Source organism: Narcine bancroftii, chromosome 8 (genome assembly GCF_036971445.1).
Source record: "Narcine bancroftii isolate sNarBan1 chromosome 8, sNarBan1.hap1, whole genome shotgun sequence".
Lineage (NCBI taxonomy): Eukaryota > Metazoa > Chordata > Chondrichthyes > Torpediniformes > Narcinidae > Narcine > Narcine bancroftii.
Window position 1 is genome coordinate 153,183,256 of NC_091476.1, and position 22,826 is coordinate 153,206,081.

At 39.2% G+C, this 22,826-nt stretch overlaps 1 protein-coding gene across 4 annotated transcripts in view; it reads left to right on the forward strand.

The window, feature by feature from the left end:
* Positions 1-22,826, forward strand: part of ythdf2 (YTH N6-methyladenosine RNA binding protein F2) — a 35,346-nt gene that overhangs the window by 8,992 nt on the left and 3,528 nt on the right. For all 4 annotated transcript variants that reach the window (XM_069895423.1, XM_069895426.1, XM_069895424.1 and 1 more), the window contains one exon: positions 552-2,114. In XM_069895423.1, the coding sequence (XP_069751524.1) occupies positions 552-2,114 (1,563 nt within the window). The remainder of the gene's footprint in view (positions 1-551; positions 2,115-22,826) is intronic.

A 22,826-nucleotide genomic window follows, 5' to 3' on the forward strand; every position in this document is an offset into this window, starting at 1 on the left:
ATCAAGCAAACTGCAGTAGAGTTTTATAATCATGGGGCGGTACTATACCTTGCAGTTGGCCCCAAGATTCCTGTTGGATGTTGCTTTCTATTTCTAGTTGTAGTGATGTTTAAATTGGTGTGATAATCTTCTAATCAGTGATACAGTGGAACCCCAATTTAACGTGACCCATTTTAATGCAAATTTGGATATAATGCGATGAGTCATTAGGCTTTGGGCTGCTGCAGGAGCGAGTATGGGGACCTGGGGTTTCCGGGAGGAAGTGGGGACAGTTAGTTTACTAAAAATTAATTTGTTTCAATTTCAACTGTAACTACAGTGGATTATTGAAACCCTGATTTAGCGCGAACCAGCTTTATTCACGATGAGATTTTTTTTTGATCCAAGCCATCGTGCTATAACGGGGTTCCACTGTATTGTGAAGATGCCAGTGAAAATTACGTATTTCTGCTGTTTGGTAGCAATTAAACTGAATTTTTAAATGTTACTTTTATTCTTAAAAGTACTCATTCTGTGTAATGTCTTCATTCCTGAATATTTTTGTTTTACAGAACAATACCTATACTGCCATGTCTGACTCATACCTACCAAGTTACTATAGCCCATCCATAGGGTTCCAGTATTCATTGAGTGAGGCTGCCTGGTCTACAGGAGGGGATCCACCTATGCCCTATCTGACATCGTATGGACAGCTAAGTAATGGAGAGCATCATTTTCTACCTGATGCTATGTTTGGACAGCCAGGGACTTTGGGGAATACTCCTTTCTTGAGTCAGCACGGGTTTAACTTCTTTCCTAGCGGTGTGGACTTCTCAGCTTGGGGGACCAACAGTTCTCAGGGACAGTCCACTCAAAGCTCAGGCTATAGCCCCAGCAGCTATGCCTATCCTCCTAGCTCTCTGGGAGGAGCTATGATGGACGGACAGTCAACTTTTGCCAGCGACACACTGAATAAAGCTCCAGGTATGAACAGTATTGACCAAGGAATGGCAGGACTGAAAATAAGTGGTGGTGAGGTCACTGGTAATGTATCTAAAATGGTAGGTTCTGCTGTTGGGAGCAATCCTATATCGACTATTTCAAATAATGCGATACCTTCTAATCCCATGCCACCAACTACAATTGCTCCCCCCAAGCCAGCTTCCTGGGCAGACATTGCAAGCAAGCCTGCAAAACCCCAACCCAAGAAAGCAAAAGGTGGGTCCAGTGGGCCATCTCTTCCACCACCTCCAATTAAGCATAATATGGACATTGGTACCTGGGACAACAAAGGGACAGTGGCCAAAACCGCTCCTCAGCCATCACCTCAAGCCAGTGGCCAGCAACAAGGCCAGCCGCCTCCTCTGCCGTTGAATCAACAGGTGGTCAATATGCAGCCTCAGCAAGTATCCTCGGGCCAACAGCAGCAGGTAGCCCCGCAGCCAGTGCAGCAGCCCCAGCCAAATCGCTGGGTTGCACCCCGTAACCGGGCAGCTGGCTTTGGCCAAAATGGAATGGATGCTGGAGGAATTGGGCTGGCACATGGGAACTCAAATTCTGCCTCTGTGGAAGCACACCCAGTTTTGGAGAAATTGCGTTCTGTCAACAACTATAATCCCAAGGATTTTGATTGGAACCTCAAACATGGACGAGTTTTCATCATTAAGAGCTACTCTGAGGATGACATCCATCGCTCTATTAAATATTCCATTTGGTGTAGTACAGAACATGGCAACAAGAGACTGGATGCAGCCTACCGTACCATGAATGGCAAAGGCCCTGTGTACCTCTTGTTTAGTGTCAATGGGAGTGGTCACTTTTGTGGTGTTGCTGAGATGAAGTCAACTGTAGACTACAACACTTGTGCTGGGGTGTGGTCTCAGGACAAGTGGAAGGGACGGTTTGATGTCAGGTGGATATTTGTGAAGGACGTGCCCAATAGTCAACTGCGACACATTCGCCTGGAAAACAATGAAAATAAACCTGTCACCAACTCCCGAGACACTCAGGAGGTGCCCTTGGAAAAGGCCAAGCAGGTTCTGAAAATTATTGCCGGTTACAAGCATACGACCTCCATCTTTGATGACTTTTCTCATTATGAAAAACGTCAAGAGGAGGAGGAGTGTGTTAAAAAGGTTGGTCATACTAAAAAATGTTAATTGGAAAGTTGTTATATGGTGAAAACTCTCAACTTTTGAAAGTTGATTGAAGTTTTTGAGTATTACCTGTTAAGCTTTTTTTATATATGCATATTTAAAACTGGCTAATCCTAATTTTGCCGGGATTTGATAGCTTCTAAGAATCACTAGAATTTCAGAAAATGTTAAGGAAGGATATGAAATATTCAGTGTACTCTTGCACTGTAATCCCTCATCCTGTACTTATCAATCTTAGATTTTGGTTAGAGTCTGGAAAATATTTTTGAGTTGTACTGCAATAGGGTGAAGCATTGAAAATTTCAGATGATTAATTCAGGGTGTCGCACAAGTATATCATAAAATAAAAGTGGATTGGCTCAAATGTGATTTCTCTTTTCACTTCTGGGTTGAAAAATAAAACTAGTACTGTTGATCTGAGCATGACTAGCTACTTGTATGGTTGAAGGAATTGTATGGTAAATTGGAAAAACTAGTGCTGATGTTGATATTATCAACGATGTAGATAATTACCTGTAATTCTTTTCAAACCCATACTTCCATTTTGATCTGTCAACATGTGTCGAAAAATAAACCCTCCACATTGTACGACAGTTTGCAGTGGAAATTAATGAGATGATTTGGAGTCCCCCAAAACCAAGAGTGATCATCTATTTTCATTGTATGTTATGGTGATAGGTGAATGAAGTGGTGAGTGTTAAATTTCTCATTTTGATAGGCTTCATGAAAAGCACCAAAAAAGCCAAACATTAAAAATATCTGGAGTTGTTGATTAACAGCAGATAATTACACCATTATGTGTCAGAATTATTGTTTTCTATTAACAATAGAAAATAGCATACCAAATAAAGTATGTTACACTGAGCAAGACATTCCATTTGATTTTTAGATTTCAACATGGTGGTTGGATAGTGCCTCTCAACCTAGGGAATAGGTTGATGGAAGCATGGGTATTTCTCACCATCTAAGTTGGACATCTACAAACATTTATTGGTGGTCATATTTCTTGAACTCAATTATTTCAATAGTTTGTAGACCACCAGGCTCTGAAGGGCAGCTAGAGATTTACTTGCAAATGGATAATATAATTAGTAAACGTTTAACTTCCAGTGGGCTACAATAGATAGGATCCTTCTCAAAATGTAAGTACAGTCTAATTAATTTGAAGTTTTGGATCCACCATGGTCATCAGAAACTATAAATTAAGCTCCCATTTTTTAAATTGTAGGTAGGTGAACAGATTTTCAGCTCAAAATATTTAAATCTTCATAAATTGCTTTACTCAATTTCCAGTAACTACAAAATATAATTATTTTGGCATGTACTGTATACATGTACAGCATACAAGTAAAGTTGTGAAACCCAAAAAAAGGCTCAAAAATGTACATTTGAGACCTTAAAATTCACCTCAAAATCCAATCCATGTTGATTCAGCATATAAGTCGATCCTTAAAAACTGATTTGGTGTATGTCGACCCTTGAAAAACAAAAAAAATCCCCAACTGCAACAGATTTTCATTGAGATTTTTATGGAAAAATGACAATGCAATTAACACCATTCAAAATCGCTATCATTGTCTGAAAGCAACCCTAATACATTTAGAACCCTTCAAACTCTTCCTATCATAGTCTGAGGTAAAGATGGCAGCAAGCTCATCCATACTCTCACAGTCATCATATGGGATCCAGTCTGTATCTGATGAGGTGGTTTCAGCTTCGTTGTCAGTGTCCCACAAGAAATTATCTTCCCTGCCATCACAAGAGATGCTCCATTTTTTTAAACAGTTTTATCACAGTCTCTATTTTAACTTTGTCCCATGCCTTGAGCACGAAGTTACACAGCATATCAGTGATGCAGCATGCACTGCCCCGCCCTTTGTAGATGACTTTTCTGCACTTGACACCCATGTATTCCATTCCTCGCACACGTGGTCTTTGAATGGCTTGTTCAAGCAGACATTAAAAATTTGCAATATAGAGTCAAACCACCTGGGGTAACCACCATGTAAGTATTATGTAGTACTAATCTACTTTTAGACATCTCAGTTAAGTGACTACGAAACCTATCACAGGCCAGCATACTCTGTTCTTTGCGTTAAACCCCCCCGGCTACCTGTTCCACACATAGTTTACACCATTTTCATCTATCCATCCATTTTCATGTACAAAAGTACCTGCAGGGAATTTTATTTTGGGTTTAATTTTTTTTGTTTGAACATTACCATGGATCTTAACTTTGTCCCGTCAGCCATGCACGATAACACCACGGTAAACCTGGTCCTTTCATGGTCTGTAGTTATGGTTTTAACACCTTTCCATTCTATTGGCTATCAAGTTGAAATTCGTGGGGGGGGGGGGGGGGGTGGGGGTTCGTCCATGTTTTTGATATTTGCCGATGCAAACTGGTGTTTCTGCTAGGTCCATATAATAAACTGGTGAAAACAATACATTATGATCAAGATCTTTTGGTAGTTTCTATGCAATTTTAAAAATCGTAATACCAGAATTTTCCTGTTCATGAAACGATTGCACCAGCCTACTGTAGCCTCAAAATCTTGGCCAACTTCAGTGCAATTGCTCTTATTTTACTTTGGGTGACTAACAATCTTACCTCTATTCACATACCATTCTGCAACGTGATTTTCCAACTCTTGTCAATGACTGATTCCTTTTCTCAAAGAACATTTCCTTTTTGGTATTTTTCTTAGTCTTCTTTCTTCCTCCATCTCTTACCAACTTCTCATGCCCATCAAATTATCTTGCATCAGCACAATTGTTGATTTTCTTGGCCAGTTATTTCACTTTCAACTTAAAACTCGGTTCATATTTTTGTTGTGTCCTGCTTTGTGTCGATGGACTCTCCATGATAACCATCACCTCCAGCCAATGCCCACCAGATCTATCTGCACGATATATGGGGGTTGACATATACACCACTAACTGCCCATCTCAGGCATCGCGAGCTTTGAGGTTCAACTTGTATGCCGGTCAATGGTGCAACTCATGCAGCCAGAAAATGGGGGTTGACTTGTAAGCTGGATGTACCATAAAACCCTTAAAATGAGGCTGAAAAAAGGGTTGACTTGTAAGCTGAAATATACAGTACATTTAATCTTGATATTCAGAATAGATGAAAAGTTAATATTGAGGCTAGCTCCTTCCATCTGATCTGACTAGAAAAATTGGCCTATGCCTACTGATGTTGATTTCTGCTGTTGAATCACTTATTCTCTAGCTGAGAAATTGTTACAAAAATGTGCTGGACACTTTTAGATTAAAATTTTTATTAATCTACCTGTATTATGAAACATGTTGGTAACCGATTTGTCAAGCTGAGATATTGCATGCAGCTCTTCCAAAGTTAGGGGCAAAAAAGGTGGGAACTTTTATGAATGTTCCATATGACCAAAGGTGTGTTGAGTGCACAGTTTTGGCTGTCATTCAGCATTGGGACTAAGGGAGTGTTGCATTGGAAATGATACAGTCCTAGAGCAATAAGTTAAATCTTGAGATTGTTTTGTAATTGGCTTTGAGAAGCAGTGGCCTCAGTTGATTTCAAGAAAATTTTCAATTGTTGTTAGTAAAAGCTTGGTAACAAATTAATAAGTATTCATAGAATCACATAGCACAGAAGTGAGACCCTCCATGTCAGTGCTTCCCTGCATTCAAGCTGCAGCCCTTTCCTAAGCAAGTATCTATCCAAAGTAGTTGTAGTTTTTCAAACATTGTACTTTTATTTACCACCAGATGTGATCTTTAAATTTCTCTCCTCTTCCCGTTGAACTTGTGCTCTCTCATTCTACGGTTCCCAACTGGGGTAGGGGAGGTGTGAGACCCTATCTATCTTATCTATGCCTCTTTATAATTTCATAAATCTCTATCAGGTCACCTGTCATTCTGCAGTAAGAATCCAATCCTTTCCTCATAATTGTCGCCCTCCTGTAAAATCTCTTCTGCACTCTTGCTTCCAAATCCTTTCTATATATTGAGGCAGCAAGAACTTTGCGCAAATATTTTGTAAGATGAGTTGAAGGTGTGAGACCTTGTACAAATACAAGTTCTTAATGGTCAGGAACAATGCACGAACAAGCTATAGCTGCGCTAGATATTGGTAAAGCTTGGCTGTTGAGCAAGGTTAGAGCAACTGGATGGTAACGTAGCTTGTAGAGCTGCTTTCAAGTGCCCTTTGTGGGTGGTTTACACAATGTGCCAGTCCAAAATGCTTTGGTTTCCTCCCATATTCCAAAGTCATGCATGCTGGTTGTTTAATCAGAAGTGAGACTGGTAAAATATCTGGGTGAGGTTGGAGGGGGAGGTTGTGTGGATGATGGGGATGAGGGAGTGGAGTAGATGGTGCGTCAACGGGTCTATTTCCACGCTGTTCTTACTCTGATTGTTTAATGAATTATTACTACTACATGAAGCAGAGAAATTGAATAGTAGGGATATATTTAATGGGAAGCTGGGTGAGAACATGAAGAAATGAAATGTGAAGATTAGATTGTGACAACTGACACACCGGTTGGGCCAAGTACCTGGTATACAATAAATTGTGCATCAGTCCAAGCAAAATCAATATATAAAAGGTTACAGTTTGTTCAGTGTCTTGATAGGCTACACTGATGTGTAGATTAAAACAGTTTGAATTAAATGGTTTGAATTGCTAAGCTAAGTAAGATACTTCAGCCTAAAATGGTTGATTAAAAGCTTTGCTCAATCCAGTACATTTGTTTTTCAAAGCACCATTATTATTGGGGATGGGATATATCTATGTTTGTTTTCCCAATGTTCACTTTTTTTTACTGATTTGTTCTAATTAAGGAATTTATGACTGGTCAGGCAATGGCAGTTTAAGATAAAAAGTAAAAAATGCAGTGCTGGAGAAACTCAGTTGGTCAAACCGTGTACTTTATATCGCAAAGATCAAGATAAGTGAAGAAGGTCTCAAGCCTGAAACATTGATGATGTATCTTTATCTTTGCAATATAAAGTACACTGTTTGATCAGCTGAATTTCTTCAGCATTGTTTTTACTTCACTAACGGTGCCTGCAGACTTTCATGTTTTGTAACAGTTTAAGATGAAAATATTTGCTACTGAGTTGTTTAAAAATGCCATGCAATCCCTTTTTACATTTGTAAATGCAGTGATAGTTTGCATGTCAGCATATAGCTGTCATCCATCTTGTGTTCCCATCTTGTGTTCCCATCTTGTGTTCCCATCTTGTGTTCCCATCTTGTGTTCCCATCTTGTGTTCCCATCTTGTGTTCCCATCTTGTGTTCCCATCTTTGAGCTGCTTTCTGTGCATCTATAGTAAAATTCTGTTATCCAGAATTCAAACAACCAGCAGCCTCGACTGGCAAAAAGAAATTAGTGGAAATGAAATAGGTAAAAAATATGGAAGTTTAAAATTTGCACCCCTTGCTGTCAGTTCACAATCGTGCAACATGCAATCTCAGGCAACCAGAAAATGCACTTATCTGGCATTGACCAATCCCCACAGGTACCGGATACCAGGGATTTTTCTGTATTCTGTTTTCAGACTTACCTACATGCCTCTTCACAGAAAAAAACAAATCCAATCTGCTTGTAACCATAATGGTCCAATTCAGCCATCATCCTGTTGAGTCTTCACACATTAGCACAACCAGAACTTTGTATGCGGCTGAATTAATCTTTTATAAAGCTGTAACATGAAATCCCTGCTCTTCTATTTTATGCCAAGGTTAATGAAGGCAGTTATCTCATATGCCTCCTTTTCTAACTGGCAATTTCGGGGATCTTTGGACTTTAAACCCAAGATCCCTCTTCATCAATGCTCGATGGCATCCTGTAATTTGGTTTGTGCATCGTAGCCCTTGATTGCTTTTCCAAAAACATCCCGTTGTATTTGTCAGGATTAAATTATATTTATTATTGCTTTGCCCAACTTTGTAACTAAACTGTATTATGTTTTAACAATCTTCCTTGCTATCTACAGCAGTTTTTATATTATCTGCAAATTATCAGGTCTTCTGGACGAGTCAGACTGCACCAGTTTTTTTTTAGTGTTAATCCTTTTTATCTGCTCTTGGTCTTTTCACTATTTTTGCTGAACAATTGAAGTGAATTTCTGTGTTTTATCAATTGTTTCCAAATATAACTTGAGGTATTAAATATCAAAGAGGTGTGTGTGCTTGTGCCTGATATGTGCATTATACATGAAGTAAAATCTAATGCTAAACTGGGTAGTTGGATATCAGGCATGCAAAAGACTATGAAGATTTCCAAGGAACTGCCAAGTAAATGTGCAGACAGGTGGAATCTTTCTGCTACAGCTGAGAAAGGGTGCTTGATTTTTAAAAAAAAACAGTGATGAGATGAATTTACATCCAGCAGTCCTGAGATTCACTATCATTAAATAAAATAAATTTGCTACAGATACTGAATATTTTTTGTGCCTCTGAAATCCTAAACAATTAATGTATTACAATGAGTTCCTGTGAATCCTGGTTGGTGTTGCACTTGCATTGCATTTTATTTTTAGCACTAGAAACTAAAGTCATATTTTCAAGTGCTAGAGAAACTTGCAAGGTAATGTAGTGCAATACCAGTTTTAGTTGTGGGGAAAAAATGTTCTTCACAATTTCATTCATACAGCACTAATGTGTGGAGGAAACAAATAAGATCCAGGAGGAAAATAATATTCTCAGTCAATCAGTTGGGTGGAAACTTAAGGCCGAGTTGGAGTGCAGTTTAAGGCAAGATTGGTAAGAAATTGTGGAATTAGGAAGAGTTTATCACTTTTAAATAAAGTTCGATAAATATTAATTATTGAAGGATACTGATGGGATTGATGCACATTATAATCCAAGGTAATGTGAAGATGGATAGGATTATCCAGGATGTCACACCTCTCGTGCAAAAAGTAACTCAGTAAATTACATTGTCATCGATGATGGATCTTTTTGTGAAGACATGGATACTTTTCTCCACTGGACTGAAGTTGCTAAAAACTATGACTCTACCCAAATTCAATTCGTTTATTATTGAATGAGCCAGGTACTTGTAAGAATGTTAATAGTACTAAGCTCTGCGTTTGTCATAGAAGAGCAAATTGAAAGATCTCCAAGGAGGCTTTCTTGCTGTAAATAAAACTTAATGAATTCTTACCTGTGAGTACTAACCATGCTGAAAATGTAAGTACTTAAAGAAGGCCTCTGTCATGAAATAAATCTCAGTTCACATCAAATGCTGGAAACTGAGCAACTCTCAATACAAAACATCCAAGAATACAATCATAGAACCTTTATTAGAACATGCATGTCCAAATTTAAAGTCCCCATTTACATCCACTCCACTCTCAACCCTCTAATCGATGGTAATGCAAACCTATTCATCCTCTCTAATTTATTCACATTCAATGTCATCTTCAACTCAACATTTACATGTATGTGCTGTAATTTGTGAACAAACATCTTGTAATTCTCCCTTGTAATTATCCTTAAGACTTAACTGCTTTCCAGTGAATCTGAATTGGAAGTTCAAATGTAATAGGATGGGAATATATACTGAAAATATTTCCACTTGTGATCATAATCAAAACTGAAGGTTGTGAATACAGTAATGAATAATAGTTCCATTGGGAATTTGGGTTTGTCTTTATTCAGCATTGATAAGAAAATGAAATTTGTTGTCACTTGGTGTAGTTAAGATGAACAACATAGAAGATTTTGAGGGGAAACTCGATAAAGCACAGGAGAAAACAGTGGGTGGAAACTTAAGGTCGAGTTGAAGTAGGCAATGTTAGACCAGCATGGAGTGTGTGAATATAACGGACTCTGTCTCTATCGGATGATCAATAATATTTTGTGTATCTGAATCAGCCATTCTCAACCTTTTTTGGCTATGATTCCCCCCCCCCCCCCAAAAGAAACTGCTCAAAGATTGAGCATCCTTCCCTGTGAAAGAGTCAAATTTTTTTTACTACTGTACTTCTCTTAAAAAAAGTTATTTGTTACATGGGGAGAAAAGAAAACAAGACTTACTTAAATGTGCTTTAGCCCCCAGATGTGCTGTAGGGACCCTGTTGAGAATGACTGTCTACCATATACACTTGTAATAGTTGAATCTTTTTTGTTGCTCCAACTACCTGCCCATTGGAACTCCCGATGCCCAAATCATGAATCCTTGCCTCCCACCCATTCAAGCTCCTGATGCCTTGACTGTCTGCCTATCCGAGCTCCCGACTCCTAGCCACGGACTCTCCAAGGCTCCAGCCACCTGCCTATCTGAGCTCCCGATGCCTCAAATGCAGTTATCTTCGGTCCCAGCCATCCGAGCTATCAACACCTTGAGCGATGAAGGTGTTTAGCGTGGTCAAAAGTATGACCTGTGCAAAGTCAACCCCCTCCCAAATTTGTTTCAAAAAACTCCACTATTATTACACAAGTGCATACTTTGCCTGTATGAATATAACCTACAATTTGGTTGTTTTAAAAGGAAGATTTTTGAGAGAGGCTTGTACTTGATGGCACTGTTTATTATCTGTCACTTTCCTATAGCCAATAAACCATTCTTTAATGTGGGAAAGGAAGTTGCCAATTTTTGCACAAGTTCCATGAAGAATCAATTTAGGATTTGGTACGACTCGGGAGGAGTCACAAGTTCTTCAAAATTGTGGCATGGGTGCATCAATTTAATAGTAAACCACACTTACTTTAAGACCCCATCTGAAATAGTAAATGTATGCACGTTGATCTTAATACTGCCAAACTCAGAAGGTTAAAGAAATATGGTAAAATATTTAAAAGTATTTCTTAGCACAGCATGAATGGTACTTGAAATCTGGAATCTTTGATCCATGGTAACCTGTCTGAAAACACTCGTGCTGTGTGGTTAAATTGTGAGATTCTTGCTCAGTATATGGGTAAGATGTAGTTTTAAAATGGACCATATTTGGAGCATATTTTATTTAAAATATGCCTAGAAAATGATAAATAATCTAAATCCACACCTGGTCTTGAAAATAAAATGTTGGTTTCTTCTGGTTTCATCTCTGATGCTGCCCATTGTTTAGTCTGATTTTCCTTGCTTTGAAAACCCAATAATCAAGTTTGGAGAGTCAGTGGAGGATCCAGAAAAATTGTGGTTTGGCTGCTATGAATGTGTCATGTTGAATTTGGTGAAATAGATGAGAGGGTTGCTTTTTATTAATAAGTGAGGCAACATCCAAACAGGAATTAGAAAATTGGTTACCAACGAAGTAATGCAGTTAACGTGCAGGGAAAAAAATCTAGAATGCAGGAAGTAGTCAAAAAGCAATTCCTTTTAACTCTTTGCAAATACCCAGATTGCTTGCAATACATTGTGGTTATGTTGTATTTTGCCTTTTATTCTGGTTTACTCCATTCTTCATTTCACCCACTTTTCTCTGCTTTTTCCTCTGCACTTTATCTAGTTCTATGTGTATATTTTGTATCTGTGGTGCTTTTTTTGGTTGCATACAAACAGTTGGGATTTGTATGATTTTTGCCACCCCCCCCCTCCACCCCCCGGCTTTAGAAATAGAAAGAAGACCTAAGTTCAGGTTGGCAAGTCTTGCACTATTTTCATAGGACCTTCAAACAAGTTAGGAAGCAACTCCAGCCAAAGGTTGATTTAATGAAACTCCAGCCAATGGTTGATTTAATATTTTGCTACTTAATCTAAGTTTAACATGAGAGTGTTTATAGAATCTGTGATTTTTTTTTTTTCAAATGAAAATGCACTTGTTCTGTTAAAATCCATTTGTTTCTGCCACCTGATAATCAAGCTAATGAATTTCTGCCAAAAGGTCTCTGATCTGAAGCATTAATGCATTTTCTACTTTCTAACCTGCTCAGTGTTTGCAACACTTTGTCTTCAGAGTCTTAATTTTTAAGTCAGATTAATCAGCACGGTAACCGGCCATTTTGGCCCACGAATCATGCTGCCCAATTAACCTACACACCTGGTGCGTTTTGAACTGGAGCATCTGGGGAAAATCCACGTAGACATTGGGAGAACATACAAACTCCTTACAGAGTAAAGGTGTGGAAGTAACTGCTGCGCCAACCGTGCTGCCCTTCTTAGGCAGTCTGTTCCAACTCCTGCCCCATTCCTTCTCCAGTCAACCTAAATATATTATGGAGCTTCCTCCTTGCTGGATAGAAAGTATGTTATCATCACCCAAAAACACAAGCCTAATTCTTTGGTCCTGAATTCATGAGATAGTTATTACCTCAAATAGAACTTAGTTCTGCTCTACTGTATTACAGTTGGAGTTGATATAACTAGGCAAAGCAATTAACTACTTATTTAACCAGTCCACATTGGTTGTAGTGTTATAATTGTCTTTTTGGCCAAAGCAGTATAATTCTGGCCCATTTGAGTATTTTTGGTTGGTGGAGTAGGTTATTTAATTCAGTGATATCCTTTAGTTCTGCTGGCCTATAAAATATTAGATTATTTTATTGTCACAAAACTAGAATACTAGAGAGATTCGACCTACCAAGCCTTTGCTGACCATCAGCCATCAATTCACACTTATCCTGCATTAACTCTTTTTTTCATTCTCTCCACATTCTCAGCAAATCCTCTCCCCTGCACATATGGCAATTTAGTGCCAAATCACCTACCAACCCATGTGCTTTGGGTTGTGTGAGGAAGCCGGGACATCCAGAGGAAGCCCAAGAGATCACCGGGGACCAACAAACTCCACGATTTTGGCTCTCTGAAACATCAACTCTACCGTTAGCCACTGTGCTCCTTGTGTTGAGTTTACAAAATTGTACATGATTAATTCCCTTTTTATGCTACTCCTTGTCAAAGTTATCAAGGAAGAAATGTCTTTACCTGACATTTTTAATGGAGTTGGATGACTTTAGATACATCTGATATCTAATAGTTTAGTTGCAGCACTCAAAGTCAAATTTGCCACTTCATGACATTTGCAAGAGTATAAACAATTGCACTATTACTGCTTTATGAAATGGGCATGGTTTTTGGATGAGTTATAGCTAAACCTGAACTTATTAGCTGATGATCCAGAACTGATCAAAGGATAGTGATCAAGGTATGGCATTTTGCCTATTTAATTGTAAGGTGGGGAGTATTTTTCATGGATAATTTCCTGGATCTAATCTGCAAAGTCTTGGTAGCTGTCCTACATAGAAATTAAAAATCCAATTTAATCCAAATTACTAAGCCTACAATTATCAAACCATGTGAAGCAACAAATTAACTTAGAATTATGATTTTTGAGGGTGAAATATCGTTGCCACGTTATAATGGATATGAAGCTGAAACAGCATGTATGACTGAATTATTGACTTAAACTTCCTTGATAGTATATTACTAGATACCATTTTAAACTTTATAGGTTGGCTCTTCAATGCCTCTCATCAGGGATTAATGCTTTCCCCTTAAGTTCTAAAACTTGTCAGAGAGGAATTTCTGTCACAAATTCATAATGTGTTCTTGCATCTTGGAAAGGGATGTGTCAATGGATCAGAGATAGAGATGCCTGATGCTTGCCACTGGTCAAATAATTGTCAGTTTTCCTGCACTGTCATCTTCCAGTGGCCAAAGCGCTGCTCCCCAAGTTGCACTGTGGATTCTATTTATCTAGAAGTTTAATAAATATGATCTTCATTTCATCAACTCGAAGTACAGGGAGCTTTGTATGACCTCACTCTCAGCTGAAAGGAATCGTTTCCATGGTTGGCTACTTCAATTCACCCCATCTACCCATGATCTTGATCCGCATGTCCACAACTGAATAGGTACAAACTACTGTCAAGAAAGGAGACATTATTGCCTCAATCCTGATTCAGCATTTTGCCTCATACCTACACCTTCGCTTGAGTCATCTACAGGGCAAACAGGAAGCCATGTAATCTTTTATTACCTCCACCCAAACAAAACTTCACCTTGATCTTAGTCAGACCTTGCAGACTACCTTGTTTGCAAGTAAATCAGAAGTAATTTACTTGAATCATGCATGTATTCTTTTGTAACACTTAACCATGTCCCATGTGGTTTTGCTAGATTTCTGGGAGTTGTCTATTTACTAACACCGCTAGATGCTTTTCCTCTTCTTCCCCCCCCAAATCAAGAACCATTTTGGGAGGTTGGCCCCTGTATCAGACTGCTGGCTGTTGAGTAGGGGCTGTTTTGTCAACATGGGCAGGTTTGGGCCTATCATTTGTGAATGACAGGCTTCCTAGAAAAGTCCAAGATGCAAGTTGACTTCGTTCATCTTATCACCCTGTATGGTCCCTCATATGGCACTTGTAAGGACTATCCATCAGTTCCTCTACATACAAACACATTCACAGTTCTTCAGTTTGTGTGGTACAGAAGAAACATGTTTGTCATGTGATGATGGTGATACAGGGGATAATTTGCCTACAGTATCCCTTAGCCTGCTCAGCAGCTCTTTGGGATCTTCCTCTTACTGGATCTGTGTAGAATGAATTCCCCTGGGATCACCAAAGGTGTGCGGCATACAAGCTCTGCAGGCAAAGTGTGAAGATCTTCTTTTGCAGTTGTCCTAAGGCCGAGCAACACCCATGGTAATTTGCCCAGTTGGGACCATCCAAATGGGCCATTAAGGCTGATTTAAGGTGATGGTGGAATCATTTAACCATCCAGTTGGACTGCGGATGATGGGCACTTAAATGAGATAAGGCCGCCCATAACGAAGATGTAAATTGAGGTCCTCTGTCAGAAGTGATGTGCGCCGGTAGGCCGAAGTGAGCCACCCAAGAATGCTCTTACACGAGTCTAGAGGCATCCGCTATGGGGACTGCCATCATGCCATCTCGTAAACCTATTGATCACCATGAAGAGATGGTGGTAGCCTCGTGAAACTGAAATTGGTCACACGATGTCCACATGGACATAGTGGAAGCGGCGAGTTACCGGTGGGAAGAGTTGTACCGGTGCTTTCGTATGCCAGGATTTTGAAAAGCTACACAAAACCTGGCCATTTGCATGACATCTTTCTTCAGACTGTCCCAACAAATGTCTGAAATCAGACGAACAACCTGTCTGATGGATGGGTGAGAAAGATCATGGAGAGAATCAAAAATGCAATGTCTCCATGAAGCTGGAACCACTGGCTGTGGATATCCTGTTGACGCGTTGCAAAAGAGCAGCTTGCCGTTGGCATCGATTTTCACATCTTTCCATTTTAGGTTGGTTATCGAGGTGTAATACGACTCCATCTCACCATCTTGTGCTTGGGCAGCGGCGAGAACCGTGTAGTTAATAGCTGATATCTCAAGTGGAATTGAGCAGGAAAGTGCATTAGCCACTACATTGTTTTTTTTCCAGAAAAGTACATTATTTTGGTAGAGAATTTCAAAATGAAGGATAACTGCCACTGTTATCAAGCTGACCAGGGCTCTGACACCGTTGAGAATGCCAAGGTCAGGGGTTTATGGTCTGTGAAGATGGTGAAGTGTCTCCCTTGCAAAAAGTAATGAAAGTGACAAATATATGGCTAGGAGCTCTTTATCAAAGGTGTTGTATTTTTTCTCGGCCTCACGGAGGTGGTGGCTAAAGAATGCCAGTGGCTTCCATTGTCCTTCGACAGACTGCTGCAGGGCACTCCCTATGGCCACATGGATGGATGGATGGGACTGGATAACTGAGAATGATTGCTTGAGCTAATGGTTCCTTTGTCTTTGTGAAAGCATTTCGACTGTCATCTGTCCGCTGAGTAGATTTGACCTGACCAGACAGCAGATTGAACAGAGGCTTCATAACGTGAGCTTCTGCTGGAAGGAATCGACGATAAAAATTAACCATACCCGAGAACACTTCCAGACCTTTGTCAGTGGTTGGTCTGGAATATTCACTAATGGCGTCGATCTTGGAAGGCAGTGGAACCACACACTTGTCAGAGATCGTACACACCAGGAATTCTATGGACTGTTGTCAGAAAACACATTTATCTAAATTGATGGTCAGTTCAAATTCTCGCAGATGTCTAAAGAGTGTACGCAGATGTTCCATGTGCTCTTCTTTAGTTTTGCTGGCAACTAATATGTCATCTAGATAAATGAAGACGTTGGCCATGCCATGTCCTACTGCGTCCTAATGCCTGAGTTGCATTTTTAAACCAAAATTTTAATAATCTGAAAGGCGTAATTATTGCCGTTTTCAGGATGTCATCTGCTTCCACTGGCACCTGGTGATATTGGTGCTTTTTTGGACTAAATGTAATAGAGACACCCTTGGGCTGTTGGACATGTGTATTATCCCCAGCTCTTCCATTTTGTGGAATTCTTGTTTAGCTAATTGCAGTTTCTCCAGAGACAAGTGACGTGCCTTAGCATGAATGGGAGGACCTTGGTAGAAATATGGTGAGTTACTCCATGTTTCTCAGTGGCAGTTGAAAACTGCAGAGTTGTAATTTCAGAAAACTTATCTCTGCATTTCATTTCTGCTGTGATTCTGCCAGGTGTATAGTTTGAAAGGTGGTACTATCCACTAGCTGAAGCCCTTTTAAATTCACCATGAATGAGCATGAGGGAAATAGGCCCCGAGTTGCGGTCGTGACACTGCTGCTATAATAAAAAGCCATGTGTAAATGTTCCCCTCGAACTGAACATTCATTTTTTTTGGTGCCATACATGGGTATGTTGGAACTATTGACTGCGGTGAGTTGGAGGTTTGGCAGTAGGATAACAAGTATCGAAACTGGTAGGTGGAAAAACACTAACCTCCGATCCTGTGTCCACCAAAAATTTACATTGGGATAGCTGATCCCAAACAGAAGAAAGCTCGTAGATTTTCAGCCAACCATCTCAGCCATTAATGATGGTCAGCCAGGGCGTTTCCTGAGAATACACCGGGTGGTAGGCACCTATGTGCATTGACTCCCAAACACCGGTGGTAAAAACACCAGGTGGAAGTGTTGACAGGCTGTCTGCCTGTCTTGAGACGTTGCCTCAAGACAGGTGTTGAGAGTGTTGGCTTAGGAAGTAGCGCCCAATGTCGGAGGTGCAGGGTGTGGATATTGTCTGAAGACCTTTTGGTGTGATTTTTTTTGACAGCCATGTGACGCTGCCTCTGCAGCTAGTTCCTTGGGGTCTCGAAAGAACTCTGCGTTAATAAATGTCTTCTGCCATCCTCTCCAGGAAGAGCTGTTTGAATAACATATCTGGCCATTGGCCAGATGCCAAGCACAGCATACCATCCATTAGTATGGATGGGGCGCAGTCACTCAACTCCTCCATGTTTAACAGTCTGGTGGCTCTCTCTCTGCAGGACATGCCATAAATTCGCAGCAGGAGCACTTTGAGTGTCATACTTGCGCTCTCCAGGCTCAGATGGATCGTGCAGGATGTCACCGACTCGTTTGGCGGTGGCTTGGTCCAAGGCACTGATTAGGTGATAATAGCTAGTTGCGGCCACCTCGATCATCCTGAGGTGAAATTGTGCCTCAGCCTGTTGAAACCACAGCTCTGGTTCCTCCATCCAGAAGTGGGTAGCTTAACAGCACCAGCTGCAGTATTCATATGGTCCAAAAGCTCAGTTTGGACCCGTTGGGGTCTCCGATTGTAGCCACTGAAAACAGTGGTGGCTGATGAATACAAAATAATGATGCACACATTTGGAGGTAAATCAGAATTCATTTACTCTAGTCACAGTCACGCACATATTTTTTAAAAACACTGAACCACATCCTCCACGTCATGATGTCCCATGCCGGTTCACTAGACTTCTGGGAGTTCTAGTCTATCTATAGCGCTGCTATAACCCTTTAATTCCCAGTCAATTATACCCTTAAAGCTTCCAGATTATAGGGATCCAATTGTCAAACCTAGCACCAAATAGCAGTTCCTGAACATATCTGAAATGTGGGTGCCATTAATACTTTCTCTGCAAGTCATCCACAATGACAAAATGAACAAACAACACCTGATCCTTCTCAGAATTGCGGCCTTAATTAAACTCTATTGACTTTAGTGGACAGGCACCATATTTTTTCACAAGCTCCATCACGGCAAGAGAGCAGACAGAAAAAGATTTGAAGACTTTTTCAAAGCTTTAAAGGAAAAAAGGGAATATTCCCACACATGCCTAGCCCATGACTGCTTAAAGTGGAGGAGGTGCATTTGGGTGCCTTTGAGTTCATTCTTCAGGAGCACACAAGCCCATTATAAATGATGGATGAAGGTCATTGCCACCAAGACTGCCCACTTTGTCCAATTTGCCATGTCTATCCTGCTTTACCAGTGGCAGAAGCTATTAGGTACCATGTTGCCTCATCAGATGCCACAGTCCACAAATAAATAGTTAAACAAGAAAGTCTCCAGACACTATTGTAGCTCAAAACACAAAAGCATTGGAGAATTTCAGCAAATCTCGCAGCATTCCTTCTGGATGCAAGCCAACCATGATCCCAAAGTAGGTGATAACTTTACAGAAGGCATTAAGATTATTGAATTTTTAAAATTCCTTTTCTACCTGAAGGTTAAGATGAGTTGAAATACTACTTGTGGGGACTATTGTGTTTTTGGTAAATGGATCATTATTCATGTGCAGCTATTGAGCATGTTATTTTAATAGAAAGCCCTGCAACTGAGTCTGCAAAGAAGCAGAATCATAGGTTTCTTTCCTGTCCTTCCATTCTACATCAAGACAGTTGAAAGGTTTCATCTGTAGGTTTGAGCCAGGCGTGGAGTTTTGACTTCCATAAGAAAGTTAGAATTTGACCACTGTGAAAACTTAATAGCAAGCAGTAGGACAGATAATTTGACGTTTGAGTAGTGTCTGCAGCAAAAGTGATTGGTTGGGCTGGTTGTGAAGGGAAACTGGAAAGAAAATGTGGATCGTACCCAGAAATGTTTATTTTCTATAATTTGTTATCTCTGCATTTCTTTTCCGCCGTGTTTATACTCTGGTTCAAATATAGGGATTCAGGGAATGTCTTGGTGCATGTGGAGTGTAGCAAATAAGGAAAATCTTTTTTGTGTATTTTTACTGAAGATGTCAATGCCAAATGTTACAAAATTAAGTGGCCATAATCATCAACAGGCCACCATTAAAAAAATTAGCATGAAAACTCTTCTCTCCCCCTCCCCTCATGTATCTATGATGTTGTGCATGATGCCCAAACTGCTATTGTCTGAATTTCTCCTTTGAAATAAGAAGATAAATCTCACCCTTTAGAAGCTATTCCATGATTGCTCGTACTAAAAGCATGTAGGGGTGTCATTGTACAATTGTATATGGTTTTTTTTAAGATCCAAAAACTAATTTCTTTCTCTAAAAGTAAGTGGGGATTGTTGGGGGGGGGGGGGGGGCACGCGGCGTGTTTATGGGAATGTAGATTTTTGTTTTGCTAGAAATCCAACTTATCCTCTCATAACTTCTGAAGCCAAGAAATTCGGGCCTAGTTTTTTTTCAGAAGTTAACTCATAAATCACAAATTAAAGTCACAGCAACAGAAATGCTCAAGTTGGGAAGAATCTATGGGAGGAGAAAGAGATATTTCAGGTCGGAGACCTTTCATCAGATTAGGATCCGGGATAGAATGGAAAATTTTGCTGACTGTATTACATTTTTCTTACATTTATTAGTTATTCCAGCATTGCTTTTATTACGTTTTCTTGATGTGCAAAGGTCAATATGGAATTTGCAGTTTGTCGAATGCACTTAAGGTATGAAAGTGAAGTGTAAGTCTGCCACCAATAATAACCTATTGAACTGATGAAGTTACTGTTAAATTGTCACTGGCTTTTGGCTTTCACATGTAAAAGTGGCAGTTTGCATTCCTCAGATCTCAGTGAATAATCTACAATACAGACATAAATTGGCATTCTAATATAAGAAACAATTCATGTGCCCTGCAAAGGATCAAGTGTTGGGATTACAGGAGAATATAGACTTGATCGCAACTATATCAGAACTTCTGAGTTATTAGTTCTCATTTTTGATCTAAAACATATTTATCTGTTAAGCACAGGACATTTTCAAGGTATAATTCAATGGAAAGGTGAATAAAGTTTCCCAAAAATATGTTATACCAAAACACTGGGAAATATCAAAATTTAACAAAGAAGAACCAATGCATTGGCAAAGAAAGGGAAAGTTGACTTCTGATTATGTGAGTTCCGTACAGACCGAGACAGGAAGAACTATACAGGGGAATAAGGAAACGGCAGAGAACTACAACAAATATTTTGCTTGAAGGCACAAAAACTAATAGAAATAATAGTGAACTAAAGGCCTGGACTGAATTTAAAAATGAAAATTATTTGTATGGGAGAATATGAGACTGTATATTTTGGCTATGGAGGATTCCAGAGTCTCTAGAACCGTTTCTAAGATTAGAAGATGGGATTATCACCACTATTTAAGAAATGAGGAAGAGAAAACAAGGAATTGTGGATCAGTTAACTTGATGTCAGTAGAAAGAGTAATTACAAGAACCTGTAATTAAGAAGTCATGATCATACATGATCTAGGCTCATCAGCCCCATCAAGGTACCTACCTGAGTTGGTTCTATTTGCTGGTGTTTGGTCTTTTCTATATTTCCTGTCAAAATTTTTTTAAATATTATAACAGCATAGATATAAAATAATAGTATTAGGCTGGCAACAAGGAATAATGAAAGGAAAAGTTTGATGCTGAGTTTCTTGAGGTTTTAATTTGCAGAATGGTTAAAAACAAAACAGTTGATGTGTATTTGGACTTTAGGAAGGCATTGTTAAGATTCCACATGAGATTATTAAAATATAATTGCTTAAAAAAACAAAAGTGGGAATAAAATAATTTTCACAGGGAAGCGGTGACTAATGGATGCTGCAGGGATTGGTCAAAATTTACCTCGATAGTTTGGACCGGGGATCCTGCGCAACATTTAAGTTTGCAGATGGTATAAACCAGATGACCATCTGATTGTGACGCAGATGCAAAGAAACTTAAACACAATGCAGATGGGTTAAGTGAATGGGTAAGAGTGTGGCTGATAGAAAATAATGTGGACATGATATCTTGTATCCAACGCATGTGTGTTGGTGGGAGACCATCTTTCCATTTAATTAAAATTGCTTGTCTGACTATCAACGAGGTAAAAGCTACAACTTTTCCGAGTTAGCATCAAGTAAATATATTCCTGTGGAGAATAGCCAAACAAAGCAATACAAGGACAAGGATCTATGTTGAATCTCTGAAAAAAATCATCACCAAAACTCTTTCATTTTTGGACACTCCCAAAACATATGAACCAGTGATTCCCTGTTGGATCCATGTCAGATTAAAAATGGGATAATTTCACCTTAGACCAATGTATTCTACATACCACTTTGAATTGCAATAAACAATGTCGTGCACAAAATGATGTATTAGTAATACATTAAAGATTTTTGTCCCAATTTCATCTGAAATAGAGATATTCAAATCTCTTTCCCATTCCCTCCTAATTATATTTCCAGACCCCATTTTTCGATCCATCAAATTTTCATAAATGGTAGTTATCAAGCTGCCATGATGAAATTTTATATCAAAAAGTAAATCCAGAACATTGGTTTTGGAACTACAGGAAAATTAAAACATTTAGATTGAACAAAATGCCTAATTTGTAAATATCTAAAGAAATGCCTATTGGGAAGGTTAAATTTAACTGTTAACTGTTTAAATGATGCAAAGTTGCCTCGAATATATAAATTCCTAAGACTCTTAATACCCAATCTGACTAATTCTCTAAAACCTGCATTGAACATAGAAGGATGAAAAAGATGATCGTTAATAATAGGCCAAGATATGGAAATGTTAAGACCAAAAAATCTTCTAGATTGTGCCCATATCCTTGGTCTCATAAACAGTTTGTCTGTCTTGACATGTTTTGTTTGAATTTGGAGAAACCTAAGATCGATTTTGACAAATTACTGGGCCCTTTCATAGGCTTGAGTGTGGAAGTCGAAACTCAAATCCCTGGCTTATTTTTGCCTTTTTTCTTCTTCCTTTGTGTTGATTGTGCTTAGTGGGTGGGGTAGGATTAGTATGTTTTTTTTTCTTTCCCTATCCTTTTTTAAATTCATCTTTTTTCTTTTTTTTTATACGCAGAGATTATTTTATGTAGGCATTTTATCAGAATAATATACATAATAAGATGTGAACTGAAGCTCCCTAGTTTTTATTATTAAAATGATTAATGTATTACATTTCTCTGTACAATTAGCTTATGGTTTATATTCTGTATGTTAATGCATTAAAATTGATGTGTGAAGTTTTGGGCCCCGTATCTTAGAAAGTTGGAGAGGGTTCAGAGGAGGTTTACCAGAAGGATTCCAGGAATGATAATGATAACATGTGAGGAATGCTTAGGAGTTGTGGACTCTATTCATTAGAATATAGAAGAATGACAGGGGAAATCTCATAGAAACATTTTGAATAATGAATGATTGGACAGAATGGATGTAAATAAGATGTTTCCCCTATTGGATGATTCCAAGACAAGGGGGCACCGTCTTAGAATTAAAAAGTACCAAATTTACAACAAAAATGAGGAGAAATGTCTTTTGCCAGAGGGTAGTGGATTTGTGGAATTTGTTGCCACATGCAGCCTTGGAGGCAGGACCTTTGGGGGAATTTAATGAGGAAATTGATAGGTATCTAATTAGTCAGGGTATCAAGGGATATGGGGACAAGGCAGGAACTTGGAACTAGAT